Source organism: Piliocolobus tephrosceles, chromosome 12, assembly GCF_002776525.5.
Source record: "Piliocolobus tephrosceles isolate RC106 chromosome 12, ASM277652v3, whole genome shotgun sequence".
In the NCBI taxonomy this organism is placed as follows: domain Eukaryota; kingdom Metazoa; phylum Chordata; class Mammalia; order Primates; family Cercopithecidae; genus Piliocolobus; species Piliocolobus tephrosceles.
In genome coordinates this window covers 69,598,790-69,624,543 of record NC_045445.1, presented here as the reverse complement: position 1 = coordinate 69,624,543, position 25,754 = coordinate 69,598,790, and the positions used below count along the sequence as shown (strand labels likewise).

Sequence of the window (25,754 nt, the reverse complement as noted above, 5' to 3'; positions counted from 1 at the left end):
AATTTAAGTTTACATGACTACTTAATAACAATGTCTATAAATCTTGGTAGCATTCCATTAGAGCATACTAATTTTAGCCTGGATGCCAACAATGTTCTCAATCGATTCATTCTTCAATTAACTGATTAGTCAGTGGTGATTGCAGCCAAAGTGAACAAGAGCATGGTCCCAAATGAGCGAGACTTCATGGCAGCTAAAATAAGGTCCATGGAATATAGGTAGTCAGACATTCACTATCTCAAGAGGGGTACCTAGGCAAAGAAATTTTAATTGTAGGTGTCAGGAACCACTAGCAAATCAACAAGAAATGAAGAATAACTGATTCTGAAAGTATATCACGTGTTTCTTATACATCAAAATAGTATTTCACCAGACCCTTTTAAATAGTGATGGCAACTTACAAATGTTTTCTGAAAACAAAAATTAAATTAAAATCAATCTGCTATGGAAGTGAATTTCCCTGTTTGAAAGGGTCCTTGTTTTAAAAAGTCAACAACTTTTTTTAATGCAAATATATATATGCTTTGTAGCTGACATCTGCGGACTATATTAAAGTATAATATATCTGTAGTGCCTATAAGCTAAGAAACCTTAGCTAAATCACAAACCCCTCCCTCCTTCAGTTTTCTCACATGACAAAGGGGTTTTGTTAGATGGGTCTCTAAGGTCCCCTCAATGTCTGTGACTCTATATTGAACACAATATAATATTTTTTATGTTCAAGAAGGTACTTCAGGTCCCTGCTTATGTTTAGATTATCACTATAAGCATGGATCATAATGGCAGCAGTTTTTTTAGAAGTGTTCAGAGTTAGGAAACGAATTGTACTCTAGTTAGTGTCACCAAACCTAAGCAGGTTTTCCAAATGAAAATGTTTGTCCAATGCCCTTTTATCGTTTATTAATAATCCACACATGCCCATCCTCTAAAATGCAATGTCTTTCAATTTTCAGCAGCAGTACCCTAAAAAGTTCCCAATATGAAAATGCAACTAGATGAGAAAAATCACTTTTCCCAGGAGACAGCCAACATAAAATGTTACACTGTATCCTAACAACTAATTACTGTGTCTTTCTTTCCCACTGGACTGTGGGCTTCAGGTATTATACCACATTGATCTCTTTATTCCTAATGCTTAGCACAATACGTTTTTGATCTCGTAAGAGCAGAAAGACAAAGAAATCTGCTCAATGTTATAAAAGAAACAGGAAAAAATACATACTTTTTAAAACGAAGATAGTGTTTACCACCAACAAATAGGGCAACTGTGAGATGATGGATGTTAATTTGCTTAATAATAATAATAATTTCACGATATATGTGAAAACACCCCATTGTACACCTTAAATATATACAATAGAAAAGAAAGATTTTAAAGGTAAAATTAGTAAGAAATCTCAAAATTATTCTTAAATACGGTCTACAAAATAAAATATATATATACCCACAATTTCTTTTTTTAAATATATAAAGGAAACAAGGAAACAGGAGATTCTGGCTAATGAAATTGTGTCAGCTTTGAATATAACTAACTTTGTGATAATAATATTTCTAAATAAAATAAGCAAATTTTCCCATACACTGTTAAGAATATAAACTTTTTCCATATTATCCACTGTCAGTATTTTTATTACACTGTGCTGAGTATGTGTCGTACTCAACACAAATAAAGGATACAATAACCCCTGAATATTAACTTAATGCTTGGCCATTTGCCTTTTTAAATGAAGACATATGTTCCTAGGACAACAAGTACTACATATTATATCCCTGAATTATGACTACTGTGCCTTTACACAGACAATTTGTAATGCCCTGGTTGCCCATAAGAATCACCTGTAGAAGAAATATTTATTTACTACACTTGTTTGGGTCCTACCCTCAGAGATTGTGGTTCAGAAGAACTATAGGAGGACATAAGCATGTGTATCTTTTAAGCCTCCCAAGTTGATTCAGACACATGGGCAGGATTGAAAAACAATATTTGGGTGCTTCTAAGATTCATAGTTATATAGATATATAATAGATATACACACAAATACATACACATATACACATGTGTATATATAGCGACTTACTACTTTTATCATTTCTATGCCACTAGCTCTTTTTTACTCTCAAAGTATGTGATACCCTCCTGTGTCACCATTTCCAATACTCACTCTGCCTTACTCCATCTGCTCCCTGCCCCATTCTTGTCTATTGCCTAAAATTTCTCAGCCGTCCCGAGGCTATGTTTATTGATTTTTTACTATTATAATGTCCTTTTTTGTCAACTGAAACCCTCTTTCTTCCCTCCACCTCCCTTTCTTCAGGTTCTGCACCATTCCAAAAGCTTGATAGTAGCAACAATCTAGCCTGAAATAGGTGGTAATGTACTTATAAGTGATTTATTTCTTTTTTCCTAAGAATAAATCATCCTTGAAAAATTTCCCTATCCTGGTATGATAAAGTTGTGCTATATCACCTTATCTTCCCATATATACACTCTTATTTTTCACCCAGCAAATCAACATTCATTAAGCACATATCCTATTATCAGACACTATGCTGCACACTGGGGATACAGAAATAAACTGTGAATTTGAGGATAGAGAACTTTGTCAGAAACATCATATCCATCAAAGAAACAAAAAGCTACAAGTATGCTATGGGCTAAATTATGTCCCCTAAAAGTTAATATATTAAAGTCCTAACTCCCAAAACCTCAGAACATGACTGTATTTAGGGATAGGACCCTTAAGGAAGTAATTAAGGTAAAATGAGGCCATATGGGTGAGTTCTAATCCAATATGACTGACATCCTTATAAGAGGAGGAAATTAGAATACCTACACCCACAGAGGAATGACCATGTAAAGGCACAGGGAGAAGACTCATCTATAAGCTAAGGAGAGACTATTCAGAAAAACCAACCCCGCCAACACCTTGATCTCAATCTTACAGAATGCAGCATCTTGGGAAAATAAATTTCTCCTGTTAAAGCCACCCATCTGTGGTTATTTGGTTAGGGTAGCCCTAGCAAACCTATACACGGTACATAATCTTAGTTGATCTTTGGAAACAATGTTGCTACTGCGAAATGAAGATTTAATAATCTCCAAATAAGGACCCCTAGTCTTTCTACATCAAATAACAAATCTGAATCTGAGGCCAGGAAGACTATGAATTAGGTTTTATTATTTTTTTGCAAGCATAAAGTAATCAGTGATATATAGAAGAAGTATGAAGGCTCAACCACAACCAAAATAGTATGCTCTGACCTCTATAATCTGTGATCATCTTTTTAATCCAGAGGGCCAACAGTGCTGTAACACTGGGAAAACACACTGTTAAAGTACAAAATGAACTGTCAAATCTACTATTGCTCCATTCATTTGATAAATGATTTGTTTAGGAAGATGAAATCACCTGTTAATTGAAAAGAGAAAAAGCTGATGACAACCTAATAACAATACACTATAGCTCAATTACAACAGTTTTCATATGACTGTGGAACTAACCTCCAGAAAACAAATCAAAACAAAAGAAGTATTTTTAAAGCCTGAACTTGTTCATTTTTATTTAATAATAAAACATTCATCTATTCAAACATCTGCTTTATTTGTAGGTACACAGGCCAGTTTGGTGAAAAGATCACCCTAAAAATCCAAGAATCATTTAGTTGTGGATTTGTTGAAACATATATGCAAAGACCCAGAAGAGCAGCTTGATATACCCTTCTCATTCACTGAATAATATCGGGTCACTGAAAACCATGTCAAATATTAGCAAATTTTGAAAGAAAGCTAAGGGTAATATCAATATAAATGCCAAAATGCCATGAGGGTGAACTAAGCACATCAAAATTATATACACAATGGAAGGTATCTGCAGAAGACTTAGGTTTGTAAAAGTTTGCATTCATGACTGAAAACCAAAGAATGCTGGCAAACTAGTTCCCACTTGGTTTGGTTTATTCTACTTACGAGGGGCAGCTCCTTAGTTCCCTCATCTACAAATTGGCAATAATACCTACTCTATTTCAGATCTCAGTCATACGGATCAACTGAGAACTCTGAAAACCACAAAACATCCATAAAAATTGAAGTTACTGAACTTATTTGTACAGATGTTCCTGGACTTATGACAGTGTTGTCCCAATAAACCTACTGTAAGTTGAAAATGCACTTTCAACTTACAGTGAGTTTATCCAAACATAATCCTATTGTAAGTTGAGGAACATACTGAATATCACTTTTGCACCACTATAAAGTTGAAACTCATAAGTTGAACCATCCTGAGTCAGAGACCCTCTGTACCACTTATCTTTGCATACCTGATGGTGCAGCATAACTCCACTTTATAGTGGCTAACCAACATTTTTTAGTTGAACAATAATTATTCATCTGAGAGTTTTGCATATCTATAGGACAAGGGTTCCACTTTTTTAAGTAACTGAATAGAAATTAGAAGTAAACACCAGCATTGCAAGAGAAAAAATACTGAAGCATAGTAAGGCTAAATGTGCATCAGAATAGAAAGACAAATAGAGGAAAAAAAATCCACCATACAGGAAGCACGCATTCTCAGCTTGAAATAGTTGCTACCTATGGTTCCACTGAGTCTAAGTAAAACACACTTGCAAAAAAGTATTTTTGAAATAATTCTTAAGAGATATATGTCAAGAATAGTTTTTAAAATAAGAAATTCACGGCTTAAAAATATCAGGATATCAAATTTGTTTTTCAAAATATACATTTTCAGATAACTATGACATTTATATCTTTGCATAATAAAAATATAAATCACGTTAGAGACTAAACATGTTGCTGACCTTTCACTAATGTAATCAACAAAGAATCTAATTGCTAACTGAATCTTCTTTGAAATTTTTAAGATATTGATAGCATTAAAAATATGTATTTTATTTCAGGAAAAAGAGATACTGGGTAGAGTTTTAAAAATAAATACAAATGGATCATAAACTACCAAATATAAGACAGCTATGCTTATTTTGACAACAAATAAAAAATTAATTCATGTCAGCCAACTACTAAAGGACACAAATCATAACATACTTTCTCTAACCTTGACACTGAAAGAAGTAGGAGACTAGGTGGTGAAATGTGATATTAGATATAGTTTACCAGCGACCTGTTACCAAATGCTTACCATCACAGAGCAGTCTCTACAATCCTATACTATTTTAAAATGGTAAAAAAAAAAAAAAAAAAAAGCCAACCACAAAAAAAAAAAAAAAAAACACAGCAATCACAAAGAAAAAAAAATCCTAGCTATATATTTTAATATTTTAAGGGATAAATATATATGGTGTTTTTAATCACTCATATAGTTTTATTGACACAAATTGAGTACTTTAACCATCACACACCCAAAGTACATGGTTTCAAGTCCAGATAACTCAGGCCACAAACTAAATCAAATCCTTGGAAGTGATTCTAAGTCCTTTACTCTCCAAAATTTCACACTCTACCTTTTAGCCACTGAAGTTGATTGCATAAGGTAGATCATATAAGTAACTAGCACTGTATATTTTTACTGCCTTTCCACTGAAAACTGAACTTCCTGACTTATCTTCTGTTAAAATTATAAAGGTAAATATTTGCCAATCACCCTGTGTATGTGTCCTTGAGTTTATGCACCACACACACTGTTCCCCTGTGGTGGGAGGCATGATGTCCTTGTGAATTTATTAATGCTAAAATATAACAAGCAGCATTCTCCACTGCCTTTAATAGTCCCTTATACTCCTTTATCTTTTATAAACTGGTAACATCAATATTACTATGCCTATTAGTCCGTATGATCTGTAGACTAATCTCTAGATAATGTTTTGATAGTTTACATTTAATTATACTCAAAATTACAATATATTATTAATATTAAGTAAAATGCAAAAGCTACAAAGACAACATTGCATCTCTCATCTTGTCAATCAAAATTAAAAGTGTTGTTACATGGTTACTATCTGCAGAAATAGTTACATAGAACATTTCAAAGGATAGTTTTGGACAAACCCAATTTAATTCTTTCTGCTGGTTTCTACTGAGCTAATTCCAATTATGAACAAGTTTTGGTGGAGGGGTCATCAAAGTTGATTTCATCCACAACCAAACAGTAAAAGGATAATGTTCTCCTTATCTTCCACTTCTTCGGGTCTACACAACATATCTGACCGAAAAGGAAGCACATTGCCCTAAGTCTTGATTCCGCTACTAGCTAGTTTTATCACCCAGTATAAATCACAGACTCTCCAGGTTTCAGTAGACTATTCCATACAATGAAGTATTACATAATATCTCTGAGGTTCTTCCCAGCTTAAAAAATCTATAACTCTATGAAACGATCTATAGAAATAACAACCATGAAATAACAACACAAATGGAGATGCTGATTTAGTCAGACTCTCCCTAAAAGTTTTAAGAATACTCTCTGCAAAACTAGATCTTGTAAAATAAGACTCTAGTATATAGGCATTACATAGAATGGTCCAATGGCTAAGCACTCTTTAAAACTAGTTAGAAACTTCTGAAATAATTTACATGTAATCCTTTCTAAAAGCCAGGAAATGGATTTTAAATGATTTCAAGTTATGCTTATATAGTTCAGTATTTCCAAGTCAGATATCCTTTCTACCCTGAGGTTGAAGATAATCTTCTCAAAGGATTCTATATTTAAGTATAATAATTCAGTTACTCATACACTGGCAAATGAAAATTTTATCCATTACACTTAAAAATTCAATAGCATGTAAAGTATGTCTCAATAAAGCTGTTTATTTTTAAAAATGCATGCATAAGTATTTCTGTCAGGAAAACCTGTCCTATATTTTAAACTGCAGTTGAGTTATTAATAATTCCTTTTGCCTATTACCAACTTACCTGAATATGTTTGTTTGATAGGAGCTTTTCTCCTTTCCCTTTATTCTTTTTCCTTATATGCTAAAAATGAGGCTTAATAAATTAACATAAATACTTACATGACAAGAATCTGCTTCTCCCTCTTCCATTGGCTCATCAACCATTTTAAGACCATTTACCTGAAAAACATTGTTCAAAAATTGAGGTTCAAGAGTATTAAAACAAGAGTGATAACTAAGAAAAATATAACCCTAGGCATTTCCTTCCACAATCTAACAAGATCCACACTTACTGAAAAACAAAAGGACAAAGGACACATAGAAGTACTTAGAAAAGGAACACTATTAACATGGTTCCCAGATTCTCCTTGAGAAACTTTGATTTTCAGAGTTTTATGCTTAATTTCATATTGTTTACAGCTCTGCAATAACAGATAACTATATACTAAGTATATAACCTATGTACTTTCATTAAATTGTCCCCAACCAAGTATTTATGAAAGGAAAAAAAAAGCCACAGAAATCTACCATAAGGGTATATTCAAAGCAAATTATAATAAGAAAAGTTTTATATAAATGCACTGTTGTGAATTCCTCTTTCATTCAGTTAATTAAACATCATCAGATACTATAAAGAAGAAAGAACAAACTATAGGAGAAAGATATAAGTAATCATGGAAACAAAATAATTCAACATGCAGAGCTCAGCAGGTAATATTACTCACTTTTTAACCACTAATTCAAGAAACAGTAAAGTAGAGGACTTAGATCAAGGTTCTACAAACTATAACCCATGAGCTAAATCTGACCTCCTGTCTGTTTCTGTAAAACTTTTACTAGAACACAGCCAGACCCATTTTTTCCATCTTATCTATGGCTGCTTTTGCACTACAACAGCAGAGTTGACAAGTTGTGACAGAGACCCTATGCCTGCAAAGCTTAAAATATTTCCTATCTGCACCCTTACAATCTGCCAAACACTGACCTGAGATGTTTGAAAATTAGGTAACAGGAAGACAACCTAGATACAAAGGATTTTTACCACTGCCTATTTGTAAGTCAACAGAAAAAAAAAAATTAAAAAGTAAATTAGAGTTTCTTGTGACAGTCAAAATGAAATAAGCTCATAAACTTATCTCTCCCCTGATTATAAACTAAAATCCTTATGTAGAATACAAAAAGAAACTACCTAAGAATTCCTAAAATGAAACAATAACAACTTAATTAGAGAAAATCAAAATTTGAAAACTAACTCTGATGAATTCCCTAGGTTTATTTTCCACCTTTATCTCCTGAATTTGACCCGAGGAGAGAATAAGTCACAAGATTACACAGTAGACATCAACAAAAATTCTAAGAAAAATCCCATTTTCTATACAAAGGACCAGGAAAAGACGTCCTTTGAGCCTGTAAACATAAGGAGAATCCAAGATTCTCCATGTATACACTTTCTCTTTTTTGATGCTGAGGCCAACTCCAAGGCAAGCCCTGATCAACAGAAAATCCATCTCTTTGGCCAGCGGAAGCAGGAAAAGAGGTCCCTATTATAAGAAAAATGTGAGGGTAATCCCTGTTAACTTTTTTTTTCACTCTCTTCTTTACTTCATCCAAAAGGCAGCTCCAATAGTGTAAAGTTATATTACAGCATAAAAGGCTAAGACTCTGAGAGAAACTCATATTTCTGGCCAGCAGAACACAATAAAGGGCCCATGGGAATTGAAGAATGTGAAAGAAATCAGAGAGGACAGAATGAAGACAGCAGATCCCTAATTCTGTGTATGAACCAACACAAGTCCTGGTTACAACAACAAACTGCATGTGTGCAGAAAAGCCTAAAGAAACATAACAAAGTCTTTGAGTACTAAACTACAATACCGATAATTGCTCATCTCAGACTAACCACTAAATTAGCACATCCAATGAGTGGCACATGCAGAGTGCTGACCCAAACTCTCTGAAAACTGAATTAACATTGGAACCATTATCCAGAGAGGACAAGACATAACTTTGGAGTCAACCTAACTAGGTAGATTGCCTGCTGAAACAAACAAATAAATCATCGACAAGTATCAACTCCAAGATGGCTCCAAAGTTGAACTATCTGACAAGAATCTTAAAGCAGCTATTATAACTATGCTTTTCTGGATAAAAATAAACACACCTGAATGAAATGATAAAAGGTTCTCAGCAGAGAAATAGAAACTATAAAAAAAAGTAATTCTAGAACTAAAAATCATAATATATGAAAAATTTTAAAAATACTGGATAGGTTCAATAAAAGAATGGAGGTGGCTGAGGAAATAAAGTTTAAGACAGATTAACAGAAGTCATCCAATATGAAGAAGACAGCAAAAATGATGAAAAATAAACAGCCTCAGAGACATATGAAACACTACCAGACATTCTAAAATCCATGTCATTAACATCCCATAAAATAACAGAGTAATACTGAAAAAATCACTTAACAAAATAAAGCCAATCTCATTCATATGAAATAATGAAAACAGGGAAATGTATACAGACAGAAAGCAGACTAACGTTTGGTTAGGGGTGAGGTATGTGGAGACGGAGGTCATAGCTAAAGGGTACAATGTTCCTTTTTGATGTGATGAAGAACTTTTAAAATTCACTGTTGTGATAGTTGTATATATTTGTGAATATAATAAAAAGTATTGGACTGTATATTTTAAATGGGTGAATTATCTGCTATGTGAATTTTATCTCACTAAAGCTGTATTTTCAAGATAAATAATGGCTGAACATTTTCCAAATTTGAAAAAAAAAAAAAATACAGTTTCAAGAAGTTCAGTAAATCCCAAACAGAATAAAATTAAAGAAATCCACCTTAAGACACGTCTTAAGCAAACTACTTTAAACCAAAGGAAAAATTGGGAAAAAATATTGAAAGGAGTGAGAGAAAAAACTACACAAAGGGGAACACCAAACTGAAAGACTACAGATTTCTCGTAAGAAATCACGGAGACCAGAAAACAGAGAACATTAACCTAAAATCATTGGAAACATGTTAAGACACAAATCTGTACATACATTTTTACAGCACCTTTATCATTGTCATAAATCGGAAACAATCAAGATGGTCTTCAACTGATGAGTGGATAAATAGAATACTACTTTTTACTCATCAATAAAAAGAAGAGAACTGTTGATACTTGTAACAACATCGATGAATCTTAAAAGCATTTCTGCTAACTGAAAGAAGACAAATCCAAAAGGCTAAATATTGTATGACTTCATGTATAAGATACTTTGAATAAAGCAAAACTGTAGGGAAAGAATTAAGATAATTGGTTCAACTGGTTGGGGGTAAAGGAAGATATCACTCAGCAATTAAAAAGAATAATATATTGATACATTCAACAACATGGATAAATCCCAAACACATTGTAAAGAAAAAGAGCAAGATTCAAAAGGCTACATTCTGTAGGATTCCATTTATATGTTATTCTGGAAAAGGTAAAACTAAAAGGAAAGGAGAAGAAATTAGTGGGTGCAAGGAGTTAGGGATAGGGGAGAGGCTGACTACAAAGAGGCATCACATGGGAAGAGTGTGTGTATGTGTGTGTGTGTGTGCTGGGGAGGGTGGGTTATCGAACTACTCTTTATCTGGATTGTGGTGATGGTTACACAACTCTATACATTTTTTAATCTCAGAACTCCACATGAAAAAGCAAATTTTACTATATGAAAAATTGGAAACCAATTTATTAAAAAGTAAATTAGCATTATTTACTCAACTAGCATCTTTATTCTAAAAAAAATCCCATTGAAAACCAGCAATGGTCAATAAAGTCAGTAATGGTGTCTATTTTGCTAACGGATCCATCAGTCATTATCTTATTTGATCTCTCTGCAGCATGTCACAGGTGGCCACTCTCCTATTTGAGTCTTTAGCTTCTGTAATACCATATACTCATTTTATTTTACTCCAATTTCCTTTGCTGCTTTTTTTCAATACCCTTGAAACACTGTAATTCCTCAGGAAATGGACTAGGATCACCTTCTCATCCCACTCCACATTCTTTGCCCAGGCAGCTAATTTGCTAACATGATTCACGTTTACTCAGTGACTAACTCTCAGTTCCTGATCCATATATCCAACTGCATACTTGACATTTCCACATGTTTATCTCAGATGTCTCTCAAAAATAACCAACACAAAAAGGAATTCTTGACCCCTGCTTCATATCTGCCCTTTCTTCAGGGTTTCCCATTTCATTAAATGATAACACCATCTACCACCTTAGCTCAACAAAACAGATTATGTGAGATTAAAAAAAAAAAAAAAAAACTGTGACAGATTCATCATAAGCATATAGGAAGAAGAGCATTCAGAAAAACAGTGCAGAAATCAATATTAAGACAGAATCGTGATAATTAAATTTTTGCCATAAAATGACTTTCAGAATTATCCGTAGAAAAAAGGATTATGCATAGAAAGAGGATTATCCATAAAAAAAGAAAAATATTGCTTTCCTCTGTTACCTTAGTTACTGGTTACTTCCTATTCATACCATCTTGTGACTAATTTATCATGAAGCTGTGGGTCTGAAGGAACTAGAAATAAAATGAATGTGAATGAGTCAAGAAGATCACTGTATCCTGGAAATTATTTCAGTCAGAAACGGCCTTTAGAAACAGAACACTCCATTACTCCCATCTCATCTACCCTCAAGGTACCAGGTTTTCAGTATAAGAATATTCATCCTACGGAGAACCACACTGGATATTCATTGATATTTACTAAAATTTAAATCATTTTCATCCACATAAAAACAAAAATAATTTCTGAATTCTCTGGGACAATAAATTTTTATTTCAAAAATAAAATTTGTAATTTAAAAAGATAAGCAGACATGCTGCTTTCCCCTTTAGTGCCAAATGGTAAGAAAAAAATCTACATATGATTCTGGAATGTTTACCAGCAATAATAAAGGTAGTAATAGTTTACTCACATATTTCAAAATCCAAGTGAACAGACTCTCGTACCAGGGCTTAGAGAATAATACTTTAAAAATTATTTTTACATTTTATCAGAAAAGACTTAAATCACTTCCAAGTATGCTGGACAAACAGAAATACTAAACTGAGTTGCTGTACTCATCTGATCTCAGAAAATCACATAGGTCAGTTCAAATCTATTGCTTTCTTACTACTATTGACCAAAGCAACTCATCAAGGAAAACTGAACTGAGAAATTAAAAAAAAAAAAAAAATCCCTTTCAGATCCTTGGAACTGAAGGTGGTATGGGATAGTGAACATATGAATACATATAGTTTAGTAAAAGAGTTTACTGTTATCTATGATACATAAACCTGTTCCTTAGTGTTACACAAAAGGAGGAATTTAACAGAGCTAATAGCTTGGTGCTGGAAGATATATTGAAACTTAGAAGTAGGTCCACAACTAACTAGAATAAAATCTACTTTTTCCTTATTTGTGTGCACCTCTGAAGAATAAAGTAGAGAGGTACACCTTTCTGAAGAAGATAGTAGAGAGATACACAAATAAGAACTAGACAGAAAGTGAGAATAAATATGGGTGATGTAAATGATTAACAAAACATACACAGGACAGCAGTTTCCACAATACATTTGACCGGATTATATATTTTCAGGTATTCTCCAGGATCTCCAAAATCAACCTATGAAAAAAAAATATTCGGAAGGCACAGTGGCTCATGTCTGTAATCCCAGCACTTTGGGAGACTAAGGCAGGTGGATCACCTGAGATGAGGAGTTCGAGATCAGCCCGGCCAACATGGTGAAACCCATCTCTACTAAAAATATAAAAATTAGCTGTACGCAGTGGCACACGCCTGTAATCCCAGCTACATGGGAGACTGAAGCACAACTGCTTGAACCCAGGAGGTGGAGGTTTCAGTGAGCCAAGATTGTGACACAACACTCCAGCTTGGATGGCACAGTGAGAATCCTTCTAAAAAAAAAAAAAAAAAAAAAAAAAAAAAAAACAAAAACAACAACAAAAAAAACACCACTATAGTTATTTAGTACCTAATGTTAAAAATATACTTAAGAAGATGACACTCTAAAGAAAATGTATCTCTCAAATAAGCTTTACATTTACATATTAGTCACTGATAGCTTTTGTAAAGAAGAGTTCTTCTATTCAATTTTTTCACTTTATTTAAATAACACAAGTAAATTAGAGCTAAACATAAAGGTGGGTCCATATCTACCTAAAATAAAGATCTGGCCGGGCATAGTGGCTCACGTCTGTAATCCCAACACTTTGGGGGGCCGAGGCAGGTGGATCACCTGAGGTCAGGAGTTCGAGACCAACCTGGCCAACATAGTGAAACCCCATCTCTACTAAAAATGCAAAAATTAGCCAGTTGTGGCAGTGTGCACTTGTAATCCCAGCTACTGGGGAGGCTAAGGCAGGAGAATAGGAGAATTGCTTGAACCCGGGAGGTGGAGGTTGCAGTGAGCCAAGATCACGCCACTGCATTCCAACCTGGGCAACAGAGTGAGACTCCAGCTCAAAGGCAAAAAAAAAAAAAAAAAAAAAACCAACTATGCCTGTATATTAAGCCCAGGACAAAATAAAACAGAGAAAGAAACCTACCAATTGAGCAATGTGCTGGACACTCTAAGATGGGTCCCCATGATCCTCACCTCTTGCTGTTTACGCCCTTCTATAATCCCCATCCCCCTGAATGTGAACATGGCCTATCACAGAATTCCAACCAATAGAATATGGCAAAGGCGATGAGATTTTACATATACGGTTACACTATGTCATATAAGACTCTAGAGGCTCTCCTTGCTGGCTTGATTGAAGTAATTAAGTGACCATGTTGAGAAAGTCCACATAACAAGGGACTGTGGCCATCCTCTAGGAACTACAGGCAGCCTCTAGGAGTTGAAAGCAGCTTCCACTCAACAATCAGCAAGAAGCCAGGGACCTCAGTCCTGCAACCACAAGGAAAGGAACTCTACCAAGAACCTGAGGGAGTGTAAAAGTAGATTCTTCCCCAGTCAAGCCTCTATATAACAATGCAGAACAGCTCAAACCTTGATTACATTTTTGTGGGAATCTAAGCAGAGGACCAAGCTGACCCTTGTGTTGATCACAGCTTTGTGAGGCCCTAAGCAGAGGATCTAGTTGAGCTATGCCAAGATTCCTGATCCACAGAAACTGTGAGATAATAAATGTGTTTTGGTAAAGCTGCTAAATTTATGGTAATTTTTTGCAGCACTAGTTAATACAATCAAAAGTGTCAATGACAGAAAATTCTCCTCTGAAACAGACTTTCCAGAGACATATGTTACAGTTTAATTGTTTTAAAACAGATCTTTTCTTATTAAACTCACATATTTGTTCTCATCTGGTAGAAATAAAACAATAAACTATACACCAGTAAGTGACCTAGGACAAATATTTAAGTGGGACCAAATTTTTAATTTTAGTTTTAATAAACTTAAAATTGAACAGTTCTGTTTTTGTCCTTTAATCCTGCTTTTTGAAAAATCAATCACTAACTTAAGTACGGTATAGAGAATATAATTTCTTTTTTTTTTTTTTAAGTTCTGGGATACATGTGATGAACATGCAGGTTTGTTACACAGGTATACATGTGCCATGGTAGTTTGCTCCACCTATCAACTCACCATCTAGGTTTTAAGCCCCACATGCATTAGGTATTTGTACTAATGTTCTCCCCGCCCTTTTCCCACCAACCCCCGACACACCCCAGTGTGTGATGTTCCCCTCCCTGTGTCCACGTGTTCTCATTGTTCAACTCTCACTTATGAGTGAGAACATGCGGTGTTTGGTTTTCTGTCCCTGTGTTAGTTTGCTAAGGATGATGGTTTCCACCTTCATCCATGTCCCTGCAAAGGACATTAACTCATTCTTTTTATGTCTGCATAGTATTTCATGGTGTGTATATGCCACATTTTCTTTATCCAGTCTATCATTGATGGGCATTTAGGTTAGTTCCAAGTGTTTGCTGCAATAAATAGTGCTGCAACAAACATGCGTATTTATATATAGTGTTTACATATAGTGCTGCAATAAATACTACTGCAATAAACATTCATGTGCATGTGTCTTTATAGAATGATTTATAATGCTTTGGGTATATACCCAGTAATGGGATTGCTAGGTCAAATGCTATTTCTGGTCCTAGATCCTTGAGGAATCACCACAAGAACATAACTTCATATTCTTTAACAATCAGGGATATCTCAATATCTTAAGAACTAACTCTCTCAACATGAATTATCAACAGCATGGCTTTGTTGCCATGAAAGATGAAATGCAAACTAAATGCAGAATATATCTTGGAATTTACTTTTTCAAAATAATTCCACCATACATAAGGATGTGGAGAAATTGAAACCTCTGTGCACTGTTGGTGACAACGTAAAATGGTATAGCTGCTATGAAAACCAGTATAGCAATTCCTTAAAAATTTAAAATAGAATTACCGTATGACCTAGCAATCCCACTTCTGTGTATAGAACCAAAACATCAAAAGCAGGGTCTCAAAAAGATATTTGTACACCTATGTTCATAGCAGCATTATTTACAAATAGCCAAAAGGTAAAAGCAACCCAAGTATTTATCAACAGATGGTAAGTTAAACAAAATGTGGTATATACATACAATGGAATATCATTCGACCTTAAAAAGAAATGAAATTCTGACGCAGGCTGCAACATGAACCATGATGATATTATATGAATTGAAACAAGCCAGTCATAAAATGACAAATACTATATGATTCCATTTATATAAGGTATCTAGAATAGTCAAATTCATAGAGATGGAAAGTAGAAAGGTGGTTGCTAGGGCTGGCAGAAAGGGGAGAATGGAAAGCTTTTGTGTAACGTGTAAAGAGTTCCAGTTTTGCAAGATAAAAAGAGTACTGCACAATAATGTGAATGTACTTAACATTTTTGAACTGTATTCTTTGAAATGGTTAAGATGGTAAATTTTGTTTCATATATATGTATTTACATATATGACAATTTAAAATTGTAATGCTAAAAATAAGATTAGTAATACACCATATCAGGTAAATTTCTTGTCATGTGCATCTAGACTTAAAGCTCCTTGAGGAATGATGCTGTGTTTCATTCATTAGGCAGGCATAGTATGTCATGAAAACAACAATTCTTCAGTGTCAAGTAGACCAAGATTCAAACTCTAAAGCTCTACTTTTACTGCCTTTGAAAAGTTTATTAAGCTTTCTTAGTTGCGATTTCTTCATCTGTAAAATAAGCAACCTAGGATTGTCAGGATTCATACAATGTTCCTAAAGCAGCTGGCACAGTGTCTAACACATGCTCAATAAATGCCTGATGGGGGAATGTTTTTCTGACAAAAACAGAACACAGAAAAAAATATATAAAAACATTTTAGCTAATAAGTCATCAGAGGTGAATAATGCTCCCTGTATAGAGAATAATAAATTTGTGAATCAAAACTTACTGCCATATCATTATCATAATAGTATTGACTCAATAGTTTTAGTTTAGTTTTTTATTTCATTTATTTATTTTTTGAGATAGGATGTCGCTTTGTCACCCCAGGCTGCAGTGCAGGGGCAGTGCGAACACAGTTCATTGTAACCTCGAACTCCTAGGCTCAAATAATCCTCCTGCCCCAGCTTCCCAAAGCACAGGGATTACAGTCATGAGCCACAGTGCCCAGCCCTAGTTTAGTTTTGATATGTCATACAGTTGTGGAAAGATCACTTTTAAAATTATGATAGAATCACTTTTGGTCAACGTGAAATGAATCTACCAAACCAACCCATAAAGGTATATACATATTCATGAACATACTCCTTGCTTTAAGAAACACAAATTGGAGAGAAATAAAAAAGTATCTTTGTATATTTTTACTATAACACACTTTATCAATTTATCTAACAGTCTTTTAATCAAGACATTTCCAAAAATAAGATTTAGTTGTTTTGTTTTTTTGGATTCACCAGGCGAATTTTAATTTGTACTCTGTCTTTTATACTACCAAATATTTTCAAAGGTTTATTAATATCTATGGTCATTTCCCCAAAACACTTTAATCTTTTCGAACTTTTAAATTATATTGTCAACATACTGCTTATGAGAAATCCGATGACAACTACAATAATCATTTTAAATGATCTACTTTGATCCTTTCTCGCTTTCTCATTATATAATATTCCTGTAGTTTGTACCTCAAAAAGTTTGAAATATACCCACCTAATTATTGTCACTGCTTCAGGGGGGACTTAAGGAAGGGCAATTCTGTTTCAAATCAATTTAAAAGAGATGTCTTTTTTTTAAAGAGTCTCAGAATGGGACAAGAGTATACAGCCTCCGAGCGATTACTTTAGTCAAGTATTTAAATGCAATCATGAGGCTCTGTTGTAAAAGTATTAGCTGATAAAACATATCCATGTTCAAATTAGTCATAAAACCAAGTCCAGAGTTAAATATGAATGATATTTGGAGTATTTGCTATTTTGAATTACCTGTGCTTTTGAATGTCAATTCATCTTTATCAAGACTCACGTTACACTTTCCCTTTTTCCTTCCACCTTACCCTACGCAGACTTCTATCAGTAAACACTGTGTTGCTTGTTAAGTATCTGTTCCATCTCTCTATCAGACTGTAAACTCCTGGAGGAAAGGGATCACATCATATTACTCTTGGTTACCCCAGTACCTAGCATAATATCTGGAACATAATAGACACTGGAAAAATAGTTACAAAATGGAATGACTAAAATCTGGGATCTAAATGAATAAAATTTATAAAATAACTTCAATAATAAGTAAAGGCCATTATTTTTCCTCAGATTTTTATTAGTTTTCTTACTAAAAATGTTTAAAACCAACTTTAAAACATAATTTCATGAAGAAGTTACAGTAAGTCATTTTACTTCTCATTTCTGACTCTTAAATGCTAACAGCAAAGAGGAATTCAGCTTTTTCAAAATCACATTAAAATATATTGTTTGGGTTAGTCATAAAATTGTTTTCAAGAAAAAAATCTTAGAAATTCTTTGTATTTCATATCTTGCATGGCAATCACATTATGAACCTCAGTATCCATGGGACATTGGTTCCACGACCTCTCGTGGATGCCAAAATCCACAGATGCTCAAGTTTTGTATATAAAATGATGTAGCATTTGCATGTAACTATACACATCCTCCTCTACACTTTAAATTCTCTCTGTTATTTATCTGTTATATCTCTTCCTCTATATTTTAAATTATCTCGACTAACAGCTATTTAAACGGCATTTATATTGCTAGATATTACATAGCAATATTATTATCTCTATTAACAGCTATTTACATAGCATTTATATGCTAGCTATTATACAGCCAAGAGTAAGGGGAGTTATGCAAATCAAGAATATGGCACAAACTGAACTGCCATACATATCGAGGCTCTACTTTCTTGACAGCTTATTTGAGTAGGAGGAAATCAGGTATTATATTTTAGAAAAGCAAAAGGGTGGGAAAGATCTATTAGTGAATCTGTGAATAATGCCACAGGAGTATGGAATTAAAACACTAACAACCAAAATATTTTTTAAAATCTTTCTATAAGGCTAAATTTGTTGGTATTTGTGACATAATATATTGTCCTTAAGTTCAGACATTTCTTCGTGCATTACGGAAAACTGGGTAGATACACAGTTAATTAGTTTTCAGTTATGAAGACAGAAATTGAGAGTAATAACCAAATGAACCCTATCTAGTAACACAACACTTTATACATATTTAATCATAATTTGGTGAGTGCATGCAAAATAATATTTAGAACCAATTAAAACAAATCCAATTATCATCATGTTTTTAAAAAGGACTATTTTTAAAAAATAGTAGTTGTACTACTACTATTACTACTGAGTTACTACTGAGTCACTGAGTAACTACTGTTACTACTGAGTTAAACTAAGTACATCAATATTACATAAACATTAGAAGGTATTTCCAGAACATCTGAGTTTTTACAACCTTGTTTCAATGACAGAAAAGCAGCTCCCTGGTTTCTATTCAGGCAGGAATTTGTTTACTCTGCTTAGTTGAAATCAGAGCTAATGACTTTATTTGTTTTGAATAGCTCTAAAGTGTTCCCAATGCAAAGGCACTGGCTGTCTGGCCAGTCTCATATGGGCTACAACACATGAATTTGGGAAGTTTACTTTCCAAAAATATAAGTATTCATGTGGTATAAATGAAGTCCCATATATATACCACCTACATACACACATGACATTCTGAGGTAGTAATTCTCACTGTTGTAACCTCTTCAAGATATGAAGTCTATATAATCACATTAAAATACTACCTTTGGGGTATGAATTAAGTTTAAATTGTCTACTGAGTTATATATCAGGGTTAAAGAAGTACTTTGTCTAGAAAACCTAAATCTTTAGTTATTTTTTGAAAGGAAAAATAACTTTATTATTCTTGACAAACATTACATACAAAGTACAATTGTGTTACTTCTCAAAACAATCATAAACATGTTAATTCCCATTTTTTATGTGAAGAACTGATTAATTAAAATTTACCTAAAAACACACAGCAAGCTAGTAACAGGATAAAGCAACTCGTTTGTCCCAGTGAGTCACAGTTCCTAAACATCCTACACCATATTACTCTATTCTTTCATCACTTCATAAACAATGGAGAAAAAAGGAAAAAATTTAAAATCTAAAATGGGTTTCTATGTGGAAGAAGGTCAAAAATAGACAGCTATTACACAACCTTAGCTTGAGGTCAAATTCTACCTGATATGTGTGGGGTTTTTTCCATTAATAAATGTTTGCTGTCAAAAAACTACTCAGAGAAAATCACAAGTCAATAGACTATAGAAAACAGAAGCTCAGTGAATACAGAAAATATAAGCTCAGTAAAAGCAGTACCATCCTCTTGAGAAATAAACACAAAAAAAGAAAAAGCAGACTTACTACAGCTAATCAAGGAAGTATAAAATGTTTCAAAACTCAAGCCACATGTAGAAGCAGATGGTCAAAAAGGAGAAATGTGTATTTGTATATAAATACCTTTAAATAAGAAGAAATTCTAATAACTGCATAATTAGATATGATACTTAAATATCATTATACAATAGTTGATTTTTTTTAACTTCCAAGCCTGTTAATCTTCAATAACTCAGGTTGCAGATGTGATATATTTAAAAATAATAACATTTACTGAGTACTTACAATGGAAAAGACACTCTTCTAAGTGCTTTACATATATTATATGCTACTGTTATCCCCATTTTACAGATAGAGCGACCAAGTAAAGTACAGAGAAGTAACTTGTCCAAGGTCACACAGTAAATAAATAAATAGCCAGAATTTAAACTCAGGCATTCTAGCTCTAGGGAACCAGCTCTTATTCTCTATGCTATTCCGAATTTCTAAAGAATCTGAGATGGCTAACCAACTGTTTATATTTCCTTAAAGTTTAACAATCAACTTAATTAGCACAATATTCTCAATACAAACCCAACCTACATTATTCTCATATTTCCTCTTTCATGTAGGAAGGCATGAGGCACTTAGTATCATTAACCAAGGTTAAAGAAAGTAGTTAAAAAATGTTTCTCAAAGAACGAATGTCATTCTCTTCTTAAAACCAAAAGGAATATCAACTACTATTTGTCAATTTTAAAAAGTAAAATAAATTGTTTTTGAGACAAGGTCTCACTCTGTAACCCAGGCTGGAGTGCAGTGGCCTAGTCATGGCTCACAGCAGCCTTGACTTCCCAGGCTCAAGTGATCCTCCCACCTCAGCTCCACAAGTAGCTGGGACCACAGGCATGCGCTACCACACTCAGCTGATTTTTTATTCTTTTTAGAGACAGGGTCTCACTATGTTGCCCAGGCTGGTCTCAAACTCCTGGGCTCAAGTATTCCTCTCATGCTGCCTCCCAAAGTGCTGGAAATACAGGCATGAGCCACCATGCCAAGCCAAAATAATTTTATTTAAAAACAGCAAAATTAAATCTATGTTAATGATGGTTAACAAAGTTCCAACAATCCAGGCTCCCATTTTCTTGGCAAATAGATAGTTTCTAGAATATGAACTGAAGCTTATTCAGTCTTGTAGCTCTCATGTCTAGTACTAAGCAACTAACAGGTCACAAACCGCTACATAAAAAATGTTAGGGGTAATGTACAGATATGGGGGAGGAGATAAACAGAGAAGTATCACTGCAGAATGAGAAAGTTCACACAAAACTTCCAGCACTATTAGGTTTGCTCGTCTATAAAAGGGTCTAAGAACAGTCACTTAATGTTTTGAAAATTAATGACTGCAAAGAAAATATACCACAGAAATTACTTTGTTTTTTAATAAAGATTATTTCACTAAACCCGATACAGAAACAACCTTAAGAATTTTATTAACTAATTTTGTTAATTTATTTTATTAACACCATATATCTATGCTCAGTAAGTGCAATTCTGAAGTTCCACAGGACTAATTCATTAAAATTATTATGAAAACTACACATATGTGACAAAATGATTTTTGATATAGTACAAAGGCAATTCAAAGGAGAACAGGTAGGTAGTCTTTTCAACGAATGGTGGCAGAGCAACTGGACATACCTGTGGGAAAAAGTAGACTTCTACCACACTACCCACCATATTCAAAAATTAACTAGAAATGGATCAAAGACCTAAATTAAGACATATAACTAAAAAACTTCTAGAAGAAAACTTAAGGGAAAATTTCCGTAACTTTGGATTAGGCTAGGATTTCTTAGATACAACACCAAAAACACAACTCATAAAAGAAAAAAAAAAAAAACTGATAAACTGGACTTTGCTAAGATGAAAAACCTTGACTCTTTGTTAAGAGAATTAAAAGACAGACCACAGAATGGGAAAAATATTTGGAAATCTATATCTAATAAAGGACTTGCATTTGGAATATAAAGAATTCTCAAAATTCAATAATAAGAAAACAACTCAACTTGAACAATTTCAAAAATGTTGAAAAGATCAGAGAATATATATGGATGGCAAATCAGAGAATATATATGGATGGCAAATAAGCATATGAAAATATGCTTAGCAACATGTGTCATTAGGGAAATGCAAGTTAAAAATCACAATTAGATACCCCTACACTCCAATTAGAATAGCCAATTTTTTTCACTTAATCTGACAACACTAAGTGCTGACAAGTATTCAGAGCAGCTGGAATTCTCATACAGCAACCTCACTCGTAAGTGTTTACCCAATATAAGTGAAAAGTTATGTCCAAACCGAAATTTTCACACAAATGTGTATAATGGCTTTATTCATAACCACCAAACACTGGTAACAACCCAAATCCAAATGTCCTTCAACTTATTAATGAACAAATAAACTGTGGTACATTCACATAACAGAATAGTGCACAGCAATAAAAAAGAAAGAACTAATGATACATACAATATCATGAATAAAGACCAAATAAAATCATGAATATTGTTTATAGATATGAAGTTGCTGAATGACCATGTCTTTTTTGAAAATCAGTATTGACTGACCTCCCTTAAGAGATTCTATCAGTATTCACTTATTCCAACAAAATTGCTCTACACATGATAAACACAATAAATGTTTTATGATTGTGCCAGGTCTAGAGTTACTCTTCTCCATCTGTAAAATAAAGTACAAAATCATATACAAATTATTTTACATATGTTCTGTCATTCTTGTATATGTCTCTATAATCAACATATGGTTTTCTGTATATGCCCATGTAAGTTTGAAATGGAATTGTTTCCAACAGCATTCATTTATCACAGCATCTAGTCCAGGTGAACAATCAGGAATGCAAAATATTTTTTATCAAATCAGACCCAATGGTTTATCTATTTCCCTTAATTTTGAATTTTGACTATTCTCAATTAGTACAATTTCTTTAACACATACACCAAACCCCTCTCGTGATGCTGTATTTAAGAAAAACTAAAAGTCATTTGAAACCTAACATTCAGTCCACATTTCCCCTCATATGACATTTTTCTCCTTTGTTTTCTGAAGTTTTGTCCACTCTGATCCTTTAAGTAGAGTAATAAGTCCCTATACCTCAACTCTCATCAAGCTTATGATTTTTAGGATAATTCATGTTCCATTTTCACTTATGCCTTAATGACTAATTTCAACTGTAGTAATTGAAAATAGCAAAAATGTTTTATGTAATAATTTCCCCAAAATCTTCAGAAAGAAAGTGTAAATTTTAATTTCTGCTTTTTTGAAAAAGGTAGCAAATTTCCCCCTAAAATTTCCTTAGATTTTAAAAATTGATCTTGATCTTTATTTTTTTAGTTTTTGCATTTTTTCTCAAAATTCAGTTGAGTGTATTTGTGTGGCTCTATTTCTGTGTACTCTCTTCTGGTCTACTGATCTATGCATCTATTCTTCCACCCATACCACATTGTCTTTATTATAGTTACATAGTAAAACTTAATATCCAATAGAGTAATTCCTTATTTTATTCTTCTTTTTCAAAACTTTTTCAGAGTTTCTAGGTCTTGTACTTTTACATATACATTTTAGAATATGCTTGTCTGTTTACAAAACAAAACAAAAAAACAGATTTGCTGGGATTTTGTTGACATTTATTTAACTTAAATAGACAGGCATGGCTATTGAATCAGCACATCTGACTGCTGATCTAATATGGTTGCTAACAACTTATCTATATTCTCTCCTTATTTTCAATATTGTCCTTAGTGGGGAGATAGCAATGTATAAAGGAAAAAGCATGAATTTAAAATAATCTAGTTTCAAATTCCAGACATACTTCCCACTAACTTGCATGTATCTTTCTATCCTGTTAAAAAGACACAACTGTCTTACCAAGATGTTTTGAAGAGTGAATAAAACTGAGATAATCTATGATGCATCTAGTACTAGCTGGTACATAGTTCATGCTCAATAAACGCTATATCTCTTTCTCCCTTAAGATTCGATACCTTTAAATGGAATGGATTCCAACATTTTTTCAGGTTAAAAAAATTTGTATTGGGTATTTAAATTGCTATATTTCCTCTTAAAGTTTATCTTTAATCACTTTACAGGAGAGGCAGATGGATCCACAGTAATAATTATCCATGGGTTTTGAAATTGTTTGTTAGAGATGTAATGGGATGTTTGTCATTCAAAACAGTCACTATCTCCTTACTTAGCTAGTAAAATGGATGAACAAGTAATTTAACCTCTTAGTTTTATGGCCGAACTATATGAAAATTAGCTACGGTGCTAAAATTTTGTTGTTAATGCTACTGGAAAAGCAAAGTCCTCAAAACTAAACAGCAAGAACATACACGACAGTTCAAACAACCCCATTTGGCTCCAGTCATATCTTAAAACAACAACAAAATAAAACACACAGAAAAATATCACAATTCACAGATAATTTACTGTAGAGCTAATTGCTAGCTTAAAAATTAATATTCTTTTGTTTTCCTATTGAATAGTGACAACTATGTGACTATTTCTCTTTTAATTTTGGCCTAGAGCTGTGGTTTTTAACCCTGGCTGTGCATCTGGGGAATCTAGATTAGTTAAATGTGAATCTCTGAGTGGAACACTGGCATGGATAAATTTTTTTTAAACTCCCAGGTAAACATAATACACAGCCAGAGTTGAGAAAAACCAGCTAAGGAAACTCAAGGTCAAATTTATAATTCAACTATATTTTAAACATGTCGTGGACAGCCTGCTTATTTGTGCTCTATTTTATCCTTCACTCCCTACCCTCCAGCCTTTTCATATATCTCCTACTTTGTTTTCCCTCATCCTCAATATCAAAATAGTTATCAGGTTATATTTCCCATATACTACCTCAAATACTTGGTAAAATGAACAAATGACAAGTAACACACATGCACTCTACTCCACCCTCCCTCTTTCTCTGTCTCTTCTCTTCCCCCCTCTCTCTCACACACACACACACACGCACACACACACGTGCAAAAAAATTACAGCAGGACCTGCTTCTAATGTAGAGATACAGATTAAAATCTAGCAGTGAAATCAGTTATAGAATGTCTCCCAGGGCAATTTAGAAAACATCTCTTATCCGCAAAAGCCAGATTTAGCTCAGCTCTCTAAATCTCTCTCCCATTCAACTCCTTTCCCACCTAAAAACAAATAAAAATAAAGAAAATACACACACAAAAAAAAAATTATCGGCAGGAACAGTAAATAATACTTGGAAATAACATAAATGAATAAACATTACATACCAAAATCTGACAAAGTACTGAAAGGCTTATACCTCAAGATTCCCAGTGCTTACCAAATCTTAAGAAGTGCTGCTACATACAATGGTGGCACCAAGAAAGAAAATACAGGAAGGGAAAAAAATCTTGCATTTCCTCATCAAAATTCTAGACGAGAGAGTAGGTACTAAAACAATATGGCCCAGAAAAGCAACTACACTATCGGTAGGTCTTATTATGGAACACACAGGTAATGATTAGCTCTCTTGATGAACTAATCAAGGTAGGGAAATATAGAGGCCCTGCCCTGAGGAACTGACCTGAATATTTCCAGATCAGACTGGTTTAAAGAAAGATTGACTTGGAGGAACTGAGAAGGCACCTATGGCTGGGAGGGGCCACTGTCCTCTGACTCCTCTCTGCTTGTCTATTCCAAATAAACCTGGTGAAAGCATACAAAAAATACAGATGTCCCTGCTCTCTTTCCACATTCCAGAAATAAGTACTGGTCACTATTTTCAAAATAAGACTCTGTACTCACGGCTGCTGACTATTTAAGATGAACATTGGTGAAACAAGAATTACAGACTTAAGGCCCATTTTAAAAGAATAAAAAAATGTTTTAGCTAGTAATAAGCATATTCACCTTCGGTAGT

The 25,754-nt window shown here is 33.6% G+C and overlaps 1 protein-coding gene across 1 annotated transcript in view; it reads right to left on the bottom strand.

Annotated features, from left to right (window-relative positions):
- The window catches only part of RPS6KA6 (ribosomal protein S6 kinase A6), a 131,824-nt gene that overhangs the window by 101,232 nt on the left and 4,838 nt on the right, over positions 1–25,754 (bottom strand). Inside the window, exon 2 of the mRNA XM_026452155.1 lies at positions 6,982–7,041. Coding sequence (XP_026307940.1) covers positions 6,982–7,041 — 60 coding nt within the window. The remainder of the gene's footprint in view (positions 1–6,981; positions 7,042–25,754) is intronic.